This window comes from Bison bison, unplaced genomic scaffold, assembly GCF_000754665.1.
Source record: "Bison bison bison isolate TAMUID 2011002044 unplaced genomic scaffold, Bison_UMD1.0 scf7180017864495, whole genome shotgun sequence".
Classification (NCBI taxonomy): Eukaryota; Metazoa; Chordata; class Mammalia; order Artiodactyla; family Bovidae; genus Bison; species Bison bison.
The window spans coordinates 10,608,881-10,623,986 of NW_011495054.1; the positions used below are offsets into that span (position 1 = coordinate 10,608,881).

General features: G+C 53.3%; 1 protein-coding gene across 1 annotated transcript in view; it reads right to left on the minus strand.

Moving 5' to 3' along the window:
* Nucleotides 1–3,451: 3,451 nt before the first annotated feature.
* The window catches only part of MN1 (meningioma (disrupted in balanced translocation) 1), a 49,413-nt gene continuing 37,758 nt past the window's right edge, over nucleotides 3,452–15,106 (minus strand). Inside the window, 1 exon segment of the mRNA XM_010828856.1 lies at nucleotides 3,452–6,406. Within this exon segment, the coding sequence (XP_010827158.1) occupies nucleotides 6,225–6,406 (182 nt within the window). The 3' untranslated portion in view covers nucleotides 3,452–6,224.

The window sequence follows — 15,106 nt, forward strand, 5'->3', positions numbered from 1 at the left end:
CCTGCAGTGCAGGAGACCCGGGTTCGATCCCTGGGTCGGGGAGATCCCCTGGAGAAGGAAATAGCAACCCACTCCAGCATTCTTGCCTGGAAAATCCCACAGACAGAGGAGCCTGGCGGGCTACAGTCCATGGGGTCGCAAAGAGTCGGACATGGGGATGAGCGACTAAGAATACAAGCACAAAAAAAGCCTGTACACAGATCTTTACACTAGTTTTGCTCCCAGGTAAATGCAAGGGCAGACTGGTATATCCATAGGATGAAATACTACTCAGCAATCAGTGTTGTTTCACTGCCTACTCTGAGCTGAGACGCCCCTCTCGCAGGGAGCTGGGGACCCTGAGGGTCCTCTGCTGGTAGCACTGACTCGTGGTGATTGTCCGGGGATGTTGCTAGGACTCTTCCACTGGCATTCCCACAGTCCCTGTGTGACTAGCGACTATTTAATTTGCAGAGTGTGTTCTAAGCCTTTGCTTACTTTATACTCTCACTAGTATTTACAATTAATTAAACAGACACATTTTATGAGTTTTCTCCCTTAGAACAACATACGTTGATGTTTCTAAAAGACCCTGATGCTGGGAAAGATTGAGGGCAGGAGGAGAAGGGGGCGACAGAGAATGAGATGGTTGGATGGCATCACCGAATCAACGGACATGAGTTTGAGTAAGCTCCGGGAGTTGCTGACGGACAGGGAGGCCTGGCGCGCTGCAGTCCATGGTGCAGCAGAGTCGGACACAATTGAGTGACTGAACAACCACTTTCTGTCTCTATGGCTTTGCCTTTTCTAGACATTTCATATAAATGGAATCATATAATCTGTGGACTTTTTGTGTCAGACTACTTAGTCCAATATTTTCAAAGTTCACGTTTCTATGGCTAAATAATATTCCATTTTATGAATATATCACATTTTGTTTACCCATTCATTATCCAGTCGATGGCAAGACAGTGTTTCTGTTAATATGGAAAAACCAACCTGCCAGATGCACCAGCCTGAAGCTTGAGTCCCACCCTGCCCTCCTTGGGGCCAACACACACCTCAGTGTGAAGCCCCATCGGTATCACAGGATCCCATGCCTTCCCCTCAATATGCCAGTCAGTGATCCTTTTGGTTAATGAATCCTCGGAGATGTGAACCCCTTCACTTTATCATCCATTCGTTTCACATCAATCTGAAGGCTCTCAAATGCCCATCCTTCAGTGCTCATCATTCTCTCATCTTTCTTCCCTTCCTTGGGTACCAAACACGCTCACGTACCACTCTCACTTTGAACAGATCTTTCAAGCTTGAAGAGACTTTTGAGCTCCTCCAGATTATAGTGAATAGAGAGGCCACAGTCTTAAGACTTTACATTCTGACAAGTACACTGTTGTGTAACTGTTGACCCCTGAACCACAAGGGATTTCGGGGTGCTGACTTGTCCTCAGTGGAAAATCTGCATGTCGCTGATAGTCAGTTCTCCTTATATCTGGTTCCTCCAAATCTGTGGTTCTGCGTCCATGGATTCAACCAGTTCCAATTGTGTAGGACTGTATGTAGTATTTACTATTGAAAAACATTTGCCTGTAGGTGGACCCACACGCTTCAAACCCATGTTGCCCAAGGGTCAACTGTATAAGAAAACTTTTTAAACTGAAGGGGAAAAAAATACAACAAAATTTCTGCCAAATCAGGGTCCACTGTATGCTGGGATGAATAAGGTGAACTCCTATTCATCCTTCAAAACCCTACCTGGGCATGACCATTGGAGGAAACCTTCCCTAAGCCTCCAACGTGGGGTTCATGGATCTCTGGGAGTGACATTCATCCCTCGTCCTATAGTTGGCGACTGGGCATATTCTCCTCACTGGTACCTGTCAATTTATTTGCCTTGTCTGTCTCCTCCCCACCACACTTCCCCCTTTGGAGACTAAAGGTCTGCTATGACCTCAAGTCTAAGGCTGTAGGTGCCAGAGTGAACCTGCTGCCCAAAGGGAAGCCCATGGGACAGCCAGAGTGTTACAGGGCCTGTGAGCTAGTGCTCATGGTAAACTTCAAGCTAGATGTGATTTACTCCATTTTATTTATTATTTAAATTTTTATTTATTTATTTTGGCCGTGCCTTGCAGCTTTCAAGATCTTTGTTCCCAGACCAGAGATTGAACCCAGGCAATGGCAGTGAAAGTGCAGAATCCTAACCACTAGGCCACCAGGGAATTCCTTCATTTGCTCCAGTTTAGACATAAGAAAGGGCTTCCCTGGTGGTTCAAACGGTAGAGAATCTTCCTGTAAAGTGGGAGACCCGGGTTCAATTCTTGGGTTGGGAAGATCCCCTGGAGAAGAGAATGGCAACCCTCTTCAGTATCTTGCCTGGAAAATCCCACGGACAGAGGAGCCTGGCGAGCTGCAGTCCACGGGCTGGCCAAGAGTTGGGCACAACTGAGCAGCTAACACCCACACATACACACAGGTAAGAAAATGGAGGTGGGGTAAACCACTTGTCCAGGGCGCGGGGCTGCCAAGGAAGCAGCCCCCGATGCAGAACCGCGCACCTCCAAAACACCATCAGCTGCACCATGAGCTGATCGACATGACGCTAACAGTTTCCGTATCTGGAGCCCGCCCATGTGCTGCGTCCACACGCACCGTCTCCGAGAACGACTCCACGAGCGCTCACATGGTGGATGAGGAAACAGAGGCGCCGAGCACCTGTGAAACCTGCCAGAGGTTAATGAAGCTTCCTGGGACCTGAACACTGGGGCCCAAAAGAATAACCACCACCCAGCGCAGCCCCTTGCCCCTGCCTCCCTCCTGCACCAGTGGTTCCCAGCTCCAGGGGCTCATGTCCTGCACAGACACTGAGCCATGCTTGGAGACATTTGGAGCTGTTGCAAGGGAAGCGGGAGGAGAAGAGATGCTGCTGGCAGTTGGTGGGCAGAGCCCAGGAACAACGCTAAATACACCAGAGTGCACAGGACAGCTGCCCCTCCTCTGCCACAGAGAGAGGGTCTGAGATGACCCAACTTAGAACAGCATCAATGCACACGTGGGCCTCCTCTGCCACAGAGAGAGGGTCTGAGTTGACCCAACTTAGAACAGCATCAATGCACACGTGGGCACGCGCGCGCGCGCGCACACACACACACACACTACAGCATCCAGACCCACATTCCCATCCTCCATGGGCTTCCCTGGTGACTCAGATGGTAAAGAATATGCCTGCAGTGCAGGAAACCTGGGTTTGATCCCTGGGTCAGGAAGTTCCCCTGCAGAAGAGAATAGCAACCCATTCCAGAATTCTTGCCTGGAGAATTCCATGCCTGGACAGAGGAGCCTGGCAGGCTACAGTCCATGGGGTGCCCCCCGCCAAAAAAAAAAGAGTGGGACACGACTGAGTAAAACAATGACCAGGTAAAAGGGGAGGGGATGGGGAAAAATAAGGCAAGCCCCGCCCACAAATGTACCACAGTCACCATTAACGTCATATTTATTGTTATTTAGCTGCTCAGGAAAACATATACAGGTATATACAATATGCATGAATACAGAAGACTGCACTTTACATATTTTTTTAAAAAAAGAAAGAAAAAAATAACACTCAATTTCATGAGCTATTGTCACAGTCTTCCAACCAAGCATTTCAGAAATGAATATCTTTTAAGAGTCAAAAAAGATTACAGGATTGCCTAACACACAGCAGAGTTAAGTTTCCATATTTTACATGTGCAATAACGTTTTCATATTCTTTCCCGAAGAGTTTTGCTATGCAGTACCGATTACCAGTGTTTGTGGAGTCTCGTGGGTTGGGTGTGTTTTTAATTTACTTTTATTCTTTCCATTAAACCAAATCTAGTGAAATAACATCCTTTTGCTTAAGGCTATTTTTAAAGCTGTTCCATTCTGGGGTCGTGGGGAGCGAGAAAGTTGAAAACTTCAGGGGTTTCCGAGGTTGCCAGGACCATGAGCTGATGGCCTCAACGCAGGGAAAGTCAAAGACAGAAGTCAAGACACTTGGCTCCCCGGCCTTAAGCAATTAAGGAGAAATCATTCCTGTTTAAGAAATAAAAGGATGAAGCTCTCAAACAGCTGTACATTGCGGAATCAGAGGGGGCGTGGAGTTTCACTCGGACCATGGCTGGCCCTCCCGCAGCCCACTGCAGGAGGGGAGGTTCCCTGCCCCTTTCTCTCCTTCACTGGGTGAGCTCCCACCTTCTTCTCTTTGATCAGTCCACACCAGCTGCTCCTGCCTGCCTTCTGCAGGGGCCGGGGCCAACCCAGGTCAAACTGCCCATGCAGGAACTTCAGACGGTCCAGACTCAGACCCCGAGCCAAAAGGGCCAGCAGGAGGAAAGACGAGGAGGGGGAAGTGGAAAGAGCCAGATTTTTCTGGATGCTCTTCTCCCTTTGCTAAAAAGTTCTTTGAAATAAACAATGTGGGTGTTGTATGGTGAGCGCAAAGCCTTCAGGTCACTTGCTTAAAAAAAAAAAAAAGCCGGGTCTGAAAACTCTGGGGACATGGGGCAGGGGTAGGGGGAAGGATGGAGGGGGCGTGAAGCTCAAAATGGAGCATTTAGTAAGATGCTCAGAAATTGAAATTGAGCAGGAGAGTTACAGATTTGGGTGACGTGGTGTCAGTCACTCCTTGGCTGGCCCACCCTGGAATCTGGGCCACCCCCACCACCCCCGTGAATCACACAAGCCCTTTGCGGTCATCAGCAGCACCCAAAGAAAGCCTCCCCTGCCCGCGCCGGGCCTCCACTGACGGCTGCTCTGGGAGCACCGGGTAAGAGGCCTCAGCTGGGTCCCTGCTCACCCAGCCGCTCCTTCACCTCTGCTCAAAGAAGTCGTTCCTTCAGGAGATGCTCAGGACATGGCTCTGGTTTTGCAGCAGGCTGAGATTACACCAAAAGCGGGAGAGGGGATTCTGGGGTTTTAAAAAAAGAAAAAGGCCAAGAATCAAAGTCACTTGTTGCAGTCCCTTTCTCTCCTCTCTAGCCCTCGGGAATCTGCAAACTCCTCCAAAGAAGACACACAGGCTGGGAGGCAGGAAGGGGGCTTGGCCAAGAGAGCCTGGGGGCTCCTTTACTCAACCAGCTCCTCCAAAAAGTGCTGGGCCCTCCCAGGGATGCGGGGGTGGCCCAGAACGGGGAGAAGTGGGGGATGACCCAGGAACCACTCCTTCTGGCCCCGATGCCTGGTTGGCCACAGACATCGGGAAAGGTCAAGGCTGAGACCTGACCCTTCAGCTCAAACACCCCAGACCCAGCCGACCTGGCCCAGAGCAGAGCGGGAGCCTGCCACCATCCCCGTGCGGACCAGGGATGCTCCGCACAGCGTGAAAATTCAGGGCCTGGGCGTTGGTGCAGAGGCCCAGAAAAGGAGAGAAAACACCACAGTCGAATATTCCAACTGCTTCCCACAGAAGCAGGCTGGACACGTCATCACCTCCATCGCAGTGAAAGGCAGCTCCCAGCAAAAGAGAGAACGGAGCTGAAGGCTGAGCGTGTGCTTGTAGGAATGAAAATATATATGTCTATTTTCTTAGGGAACAGACAAAACAAAATCTCAGGCGGAATACCTAAGGGGGGCATTAATTGTTTGGCTCCTGCCTGACTGATGACAGTTGGGTGTCAATATATAATATTGTGATGACAATTTGACTCTCACCCGGCAATATTCCAGAACTACTATTCTCCAGGATTTCCATTTTAATAAGCAGTGAACAAAGCAAAAGGAAAAAGGAAAAAAAAAAAAAGGAGGTAGGGAGGAACAAGACTAAAAGAGAATTAAAAAGGAAAGCAACTCTTGTCTTATTATGAAATAACAATACTTGGACATACAGCAGCACGAAAATAAAACAAGGAAAGAGGTCATCTAAAAAAACGTATGCCAAGATTACAGAAAAAAAAAATGGGAATTATCTAGCAGGAAGAAAATGCTTCAGCAAAAGTTTGCTAACTGCAGAAGGGTTAACACTGGTAACATACCGTGGCAGACAGAGTTTCTTTTTTAAAAAAAATTTTTGAGGTTTTTTTTTTTCCCCCTTTAAATTAACCCCTTCCGGTCCATATGCCACTAAGCAGGTACCAACCTAGAAAAAAAGAAATCACCCACTCAGCAATAGTGGCCCTTTCGAATTCACGTGGTGGGGGCAGGTAGGGGTGGGGTCAGGTGAAGGGGGGAGAGGAGAGAGAAAGGGGGAAGGGAGGGCCTGGTTGGGGGAGGGGGTATTTCTTGTCACTTCAAGTCAGGGCGGCCACGAATGTCCCGAATCTGTTGGAAATGTCGGAGTGCAGGGACCGCCAGGTGGGCACAGAGGCTCGGGCCTTGGCATCACCCACGTCGTCTGTGCAGTGGACAGACAGGCACTGCAAATGGCTGCCGGGCTGGGGTGCCGAGGCCTTGTTCGCAGGGAGGTCGTGGGCTGCAGAGAAAGAAGGAAGACAGAACGTTAGCTGCTTGCTTGACTCTGCAAGAGGCCCTGATGGGGACAGAGTGGCAGAGGCAGGAGGATAGGACAAGTCCAGGCCCTTTTTTTGTGCCTAAAGACAGCCCAAGGAGATCTAAAGTCGCTTGGTTTGAACCCTCGTGCTGTTGCCTTTGACTTGGGCTGTCACACTTTAGCCAAGGGAAGACCCCTCCCTCTTGGGTCTGTTTTTCTCCACCACCTTGGAAAATAGAAGAGTTAGGCAGGATAAACTCAGAGTTTGCCCATCTCTGATGGACTAGAGTTCCCAAAATATTAACTGCTCCTGAAGTAAGTTAGGAAGGCTTCTTGGAGGAGGCATATCTCAACTGAGTATTGAGGGATATGTAGGAGTTCATCAGATGCAATGAATTAAATAAGAGTGGGGAGGATCATTCAGGTCTAGAATATAACCCATTCTCTTGTCATCCGCTAGACAGACATTTGCTAAGGGGCTGCTATGTGCTGGGAACCCCCTCATGAAGTACCAAACTGCTCAGAGCAGTAGAGACTAAGAGTGTGGACTCTCCAGCGACATGAATGCCTTTGCCCATCCCCAGCTGCTGCATGAAAGAACTTTCAGTGATAGAGGTAAGGGAGTCCACTCCTCTCCTACACCCGCAATGAAAATGCCCTCAATTTCCTTCTCATTCAGTCATACAGCACCAGAAACAGCATAGACCATAGCCATGCTTTGATTAGACATCTTTGAGGGGAAAGAAATTTGACAACCATTCACACCTAGTATAAACTATATTAGAAGACAACAGGAATTGGGAGTCCTAGGACAGGGAAGGAAGAGAACAGTCAGTTCAGAGGACTTCTAATTTACTGTTGCCCAGTGACCCACAGTTCTGTTCTGAGGCCTATTAAATCATGATTAGTCTCATTGTTCCATTTTCAGAGTCTGACTCTCAGAGAGGCAAGGTGACCTGCCCAAGGTCACACAGCCAGCCAGGAGCAGAGTGGGGTTTGAAGATAGACGGATAGTGAACTTCTGACTCAGCAAAAGTGAGAAGAGCAGGCCTTGGGGGTGGGGGCCCAGCTCCGGCCGAGGGAGCACACCCAGATACTGAACTCCATGACCGGCCCGCCCTCCTCAGCACACTACGCAGGCCCAGCCTGGGCCCTGCGCCAGGCAGGAGTCACCCCACCCATCCCGCCCTCTGGGATCTGGGGGGGTGGAGGGGGGCAGGCTTCCCCCGAGAGCTGAGCCATGGCCTGCAGAGAACAATCCTCCCAGAGGGACGGGCCCAGGCAGCCAAGGCCAGGCGTGACTAACTGGGTTTGGGGTCCCCACCCCGAAGCCCCAAAGACATCCCGCTTGGGAACCTGCGTTCTTGGGAGGAGCTGGGGCTGGGAGGGAAGATTCTCTCCCTCTTCTTTCCTTCATTCAACTACGAAGACTTCACTGCCACCCTACTATGTGCCAGGCATGGTGGTGAGCCTGCAAATTCCAGCAGGAAACAAGGCACTCTCTTGTTCCTCCTCCTCCTTCTGCATCTGACAATGAGGCTGGGAAAACAGCGTCAGAGCCCAGTCACTTTGGAGTCAGAGACTGCAGCCTGAATCCCAGCCCCACTGCTGTGTGCACAGGGTCTGACACTTTTCCCTCTCTGACCCTCAGTTCTGTTCACTGGTAAAGTGAGGGTGATGCCGCCTCCCTTGGGGTCTTGTCACAGGTGTCCTGGCACGCAGACATATTCCCAGGCAGGGCTGCTGAGACTGTCATTCATGTCTGGGGTTGGAGAGGCAGCCCTTGCGAGCATCTAGAAGCCTTCAAGCCTGGTCCCCTCCTTCAGACTAGCCAGCTGGGCGTGTCCCTGACCATGAAACGGGAGTCTTTGCCCATTTCGTGGGCAGGGAAGCTGAGCCTAAGGTTTCAACGTCAGTTAGAACTGTGATGCTGTGACCCCAGGAAGCTAGAGACGTCAGATTCGGGGTCCCCTTGCCCCCAGCAGGCCCTGGATTCCAGCCACGCTGATGCACAGCCCTCACATCTCCACTCTGAGCCCACGCTTGCCTTGCTTCCAGTGACACCCTGCTGCTTAACACCGTTGGGGGTATTTTGTTCTGAGCATTGCAAGATTTGGATTTGGGAGAAGAAGTAGCATCTATCAGAGGGTGGAGAAAGAGAAATTCTGAAAGGGGTTCCTTATTTCACTTTATACATTATTTCAAGGAGCCAACACAGCAAAGCTTGTGCCCATTTTACAGGTAGGAAACGGAGATCCCTGCCAAAATTTTCAACAGCTAAAGACAGACAAGACCCAGACGTGAGCTCCGAACACCCGGCTTCCTGGCTCTGCGGCTGATTCGCCAGAAAGACAGACACAGGAGGGCCAAGACTCTCACAGGAGCTGGGTTTGCTCAGCGATGGTTCCAGATTGCCCCAAATGGCCGTGTTTCCTAAAGATGCTCTCTTCCCAAGATAACAGACAACTCAAATGCACGCCATGCGCCAAAACCAGAGACAGCTGCTCTTCTTACTTGGGGTGGATTTAATGAGGGCGTGGCAGGCACACAGCTGAACACGTCCGTGTATTATCTAATGCCATCCCCCAGCAAACCCAGCAGTGGGGGGACCCTTCTCCCCACTTGAGAGGGGGCACCTGGGGCTCAGAGAGGGTGAGGGGCTTGCCTGGCATCACAGGGCATGTGCATGGGAGGAGGTCTCCCGGCCCCTCTGCCTGGGACAAGCGAGCGAGTCTGGTATCCACGGGAAACGTTTCTAGCAGAGAATATGACTCTTCGGTTCTCAACAACCCAAGCATGACCAAACTCATCCTCCTGCTGGGTCCATTCCAGCTGGGGGGACCCAACATGCCCTCGGACCGCGGCTCCCCTGGGCTGCCGATAAATCAGCCCTGCAGGAGCAGCCTCAAGTCAGGGCCTGCCCTGGCCCGGGGCGGGGAGGGGCCTTCCGTCCACCCTCCTCGGGAGCAGCAGACGGGCCAGCCCCCACGCTAGGACCCAGAGATAAAAGCCGCCCCCCTCGCCCAGCTCCCAGGGTTGGGAGAGACCCTGGGGTTACTCAGCGCCCGGCACTGGCAGACACCGCAGAACCCGCTGGGTGTTGTCCTGATCTCCCTTGCTGGCTGTCGGCCTCCCCCATCAGACTGTGGCGGCATGGGGGAGGGGCGGGTCTGGCCTGTTCAGCTCAGCTGGGCCCCCGGCATGCTGACTGTGAAGGGACTTTCAGCCCTATTTGACAGATGGGAAGACTGAGGCCCCAAGGGACAAGGAGCTGCCCAGGGCTCACCCGAGGCCAGGTCGCCAGCTCTGCGACCCGCCCTCTCCTTTCAGAATGGGCTTCCTCGAAGGGTCGGGCTGAGATGGAACCCCAGATCCTCCAACCTGGGCCACTGGCCCCCTCCTGCATGGCCTCAGTTTCCTCTTCTATAGCTTAGGGGAGGGGGGCGCGATTCCCATGGGCGTGGCTCTAGGCTGCTGGAGGAGGCCAGGCAAGAGAAAGAGCTGGGCTTCCCTGGTGGCTCAGTGGTAAGGAATCCACCTGCCAATGCAGGAGACATGGGTTCGATCCTTGGTCCAGGAAGGTCCCACATGCTGCGGAGCAACTAAGTCCGCGCACACTACTGGGCCTGTGCCCTAGAGCTCAGGAGCCGCAACCACCGAAGCCTGAGAGCCCAGAACCTGCGCTCCGCAAGAGAAGCCACCACCACGAGAGGCCTGCGCGCCGCCACCAGAAAACCCCCCCGCTGGCTGCAGCCAGAGAAAAGCCCACACAGCAGCGAAGACCCAGCACAAACAAAACTGACTAAATAAAATTACGTGTGTGGGGGGAACTGACTAAAAAATTTTTTTATAAAAGAGAAAGAGCTGATGACGCCTTGCCTGTGGGGGTCAGTTCCTGAGGCAAGGGTGGCATCGACTCAAAATTATAACCACAAGGTGCCTCAACCCAGGCAGCCACAGGGGCTGAGATGAGGGGCTTCCTGCTCACAGGACAGGATGGCATGCCTGCCCAGCAAAGAAGGCCCGAGGGGCAGTTTTTAAGGTCATCCCCCAATCGGCCGGGCTTCCCAAGAGGTGCAGTGGTTAAGGATCTGCCTAGCCAACGCAAGAGACACAAGAGACGTGGGTTAGATACCCAGGTAGGGAAGATCCACTGGAGGAGGAAATGGCAACCCACTCCAGTATTCTTGCCTGGAAAATCCCATGGGCAGAGGAGCCTGGTGAGATACAGCCCATGGGGTCGCAGAGTCAGACATGACTAAGCGAGCACACAGGCACTCTAATGGCCGGAAGGTACCACCTGAGTCCGCAGGCACAGGGCAGGGCCTGAAGCTGGGACGCCTCACTTCTCCTCTCCCTAAAGGCTCTCCCCGCCGCTTCCCCCTGTGCACAAGCCCTGGCTGAACTATCCAGCCCCTTCTCAGCCACCCCTCCCTAAACGCCACCGACCTGGTATCACCCTACCAGCTGCTTCGGGCTCACCCTGATGCCGACACAAGGCCACGTCGGATTTTGTCTTCAGCGCTTCCCTATCCCGTAAATTCCACAAAGGGAAGAAGGAGAGAACCTTGAGCCGTTGCCCAGAAAGTGACCGTGTGAATAATGGATGGAATTCCATTCCTCCGGTGGGTTCTGCAACCATCGCGGCCTGCCGACTGTGGAACGTGGGACCTTCGGGCACATCACCCCTTCATCTCTCAGAACCTCAGTCCCAGGAAATGGGGGAAATAATAGGACTGGCCGTCACGGAGGCAGGGACGAGGGTTAAGTGAAACGATCCATGTAAAGGGCTTAGCACACAGCGCTCCCACCATCGCCAGGAGGACTGCCCTGTGTGGTTGTGGACCAGCCCTGCAGGGACCGGCCGGGCTGGGACGGCTGGTCAGAGCGCTAACGGGGACGGCTGGGTGACCCTTGGGCTGGCCAGCCAAGGCTGGGGTGAAAGGGAGAAGGGAAAAGACGCTCCTATCTTTACCTGGGGACGTCTCGTTGTTAATTTCACTTCCTGAGGTGCCGCCCATGGAAGGGGATGGGTGTTTCTTTTTTTAACGTCAGCAAAGCAGGCCTTGTCACTGCTTTGCTCTGCACTCACTATCCTCAGGAATGGGTTCCAGTCTGGGTCAGCCATGTGCTCAGGCATCCAGAACTCTGTGGGGTGGTAGTTGCCACCCACCTCCCACCGCCACCCCCCAACCCCTCCCATAGCAGCTTAAGTGCTGCCTCGGCGGTACCCACGGCCACCACTTTGTTCTTGAACCCTCAAAGAGGGGGCTTTTGACTGGTCATCTTCTGTTCTTCAGCACCCCGTCCCCAGAAGGAAGGCCAGATTATGGGGGTCAAGGGTGGGCTCCAGATAGCACCCGGGTCAGGGCCCCCCCGGATGCTAATTCAGAGTGTGGCCTAAGCAAGGTGTTAACCTGGGCTGTAAAATGGGAAACTATTCAGGGGCTTGGAGGAGGATAAAGTGCAATCCCACAGGTGAAGACTTTAGCACTTGATGCGCCCTCAGAAAAGGTTAGCTGCTCTTGCTGCTGCTGCTACTGCTAAGTTGCTTCAGTCGTGTCCGACTCTGTGCGACCCCATGGACTGCAGCCCACCAGGCTCCCCCGTCCCTGGGATTCTCCAGGCAAGACTACTGGAGTGGGTTGCCATTTAGGATTTTTATAATACTCACGACACTTCAACAGCCCGGGGCTTTGGAGGCAGGAAGAGCTAGTGCGGCCAGGCGCTGGCCCTGTGCCGTGGGGCAGTTTCTCTGTCTCCTTGGGGGCCAGGGGCCTGCCCTGCCCCCTGCCTGCCAGAGGCTGGGGGTTGGGGGTGCCCCTCCAGGGTACAATCCCAGGCAGAGAGGCGAATTAGAATTCCATGCGTATTTTTAACTCGAAGCTTATGTAAGGAGCAGTGTGGGCCCCAGAACACAATAGCGAATGACTCTCGCCCGGCTCACCAGCTCACCCTCGCCGGATTCCGACAAAGGGAAATGTATTTTGGTTTTTCCTTTATTTGGACCTGGAAGGGACGGGGGGCGGGTGGGTGAGGGGGAGACGCTGGTGTCTGTGACAGCTGCCACTCAGCTAGGGACTGGGCCGCTGGGCCTTGAAGCAGAGCCGGCAGGCCAGGAAGGCACAGGCCTGAGCCGCTGAGCCACCTGTTTTCAGCATCTCTGTCCTGAAGCCTGGGAGTCCCTTAGGGCCCCTAGACACATCCATGTCCCCCCACAGACGCTCCTAGCTTCTAGTCCTAAAGGCCAGGCCATTGCACCCAGGCTACTGCTGGGCATCAGTCTGCCCCAAGCTTAAAGTCCAGCATCAGGGAAGGAAGGGCTGCCTTCAAACTTCACCACCCACTGCTCTCCCGTCCTGCTGCTCCCACCCCGGTCCAGGCCCCCCACACCTGCCTGCAGGGACCACCTTGCCATTCTATCTGCTTCCACACTGGCACACACGCCCCTCTTCCCTGAGAGTCAGGTGAGAAACTCTAGAACACCAACCAGAACAGCCCCTCCCCTCCTGCTGAAACCTTCCATGCCTCCCCAGTGCCCCCAAGATAAAATCTCCAGCGTCCCATGACCTCGCCTGCTGCTTTCTTGGGCCTCTAGCCTCATCTCAGCTATAAAGCCTCTCAGAGAAGCCTGATCCTTCCCACCTCCACCCCTCTGCTCCTGATGTTTCTTTTGCCTTGAACACCCCCTCTCCCCCACCGCGCTCCTCACCTCTGCTGACTCCTACCATCGACCTGGCTTGTCAGCCTCATGGTGATGTGTCCCCAACTCCCCCCGCTTGCAAATGGCACCCCTGCCACCAGCCACAATAACAGGAATGACGCCACCAGCGACCGCCCCACCAGCTACAGTGAACTGGCGACACACCTCCCCTGGCAGAGAGGGAATCCTGAATTCCCGGCCCCTTATCAATAGGTCACCAAAGATGGAAAACATCATGGGGAGATTTGGGAATCAGAGGGCCTAATGTCTGCATCTCAGCCCCTGGCACTTTCCCCAGCCTCCGCTTTCCCATTTGTAGAAGGGGTAACATTCCCACCAGTAAAGTTCAGAGAAGCCTGGCCTGGACAGAGACCCCCCCCAGAGCCAACACACCCAACAGGCTCCCCATGGTCTCTCTGGGGGCTGGCACACAGTAAGCACCTGATAAAGATTCGTGAAATATTTAAATGAATTATTCACATTCAATGAAGGCAGGAGGATGAGGTAGGTGCCCTCTGAAAGCAAGGGACACCCTGCGTGCTGTGTGATCCTGGGCAACTCTCTGGGCCTATCTGGTACACTCAGAAATGGATAGTGGTGAGTAGACGTACTAGACACTATATTTAAAAGCAGAGACATTACTTTGCCAACAAAGGTCCGTCTAGTCAAAGCTATGGTTTTTCCAGTAGTCGTGCATGGATGTGAGAGTTGGACTATAAAGAAAGCTGAGCACTGAAGAATTGATGCTTTTGAACTGTGGTGTCGAAGAAGACTCTTGAGAGTCCCTTGGACTGCAAGGAGATCCAACCAATCAATCATAAAGGAAATCAGTCCTGAATATTCATTGGCAGGACTGATGCTAAAGGTGAAGCTCCAATACTTTGGCCACCTGATGTGAAGAACAGACTCATTGCAAAAACCCCTGATGCTGGGAAAGATTGAAGGCAGGAGGAGAAGGGGACGACAGAGGATGAGATGGTTGGATGGCATCACTGACTCAATGGACATGAGTTTGAGCAAACTCTGGGAGTTGGTGATGGACAGGGAAGCCTAGCATGCTACAGTCCATGGGGTCGCAAAGAGTGAGCGACTGAACTGAACTGAGTAGATGTACAAGCCCCCAGATCTTTTCTATCCCTTTGGGGTGGTCAGATTTTACATTCGGTGAAGGCAAGAAGGTGAGATAGGTGCCCTCTGAAAGCAAGGGACACCCTGACATACGCTGACCTCGGGCTCTGTATGGGACTGGGACTCGGGCCAATCTCACTGGACCAACCCAACACCCAGGGAGAGGAGGCATTTTACGGGGGAGGAAGCTGAGGTTCAGAGAGGGAACGTCACTGGCTCACAATCACACAGCTTGCCTGAGGCAGAGCCAAGGCCACTCTCAGGCCTGTCTGATGCCAGAGTCATAGAGAAAGCAAGATGTCCCGGCCAAAGGGCGGGGACAGCCTCTCCGTCTCCATCATTCTCGTTCCCACCCCGCTCCTTCTCAGTCCCTTTCTCTCGTCCACGCCTTCCTCCCTCGTCCTCATCTCCTCTGCCCCCTCCCTCCCTCCCATTCTCTCTCTCTGGATCAACGCTCCCCCTTCCAAGGAGAGGACCCTGAAAGCACGCAGACGGACTAAGAACAACCCCCGGTGATACAGCAGCCCAGGACAAAACCCGAGACCCCATTCAGTGACTTCTCCATGGACGCTGACCATGCGTTTCCACATCAGCCCCTTTGGACTGGGGGAACAGGCAGGACACGGCCCCGCACGGGGGGCTCCTGAAGAGGAAGGAAGGGCCCCCTACCAACAATCGGGAGGCCCCACGAGTGTGAGGAAGGGGCCTTGCTCCAGCCACTGGGGCAGCTCTGTCTGGGGAGAGGCTCAGCCAGGCCCCTGGAAGCCTTCGGAAATTAATTGGAGTTGACTTGGCTGAGGGCAGCTGTCATTTAGATTGAGAACTGGCCGAGGGCTCCACTGAGGCGAAGC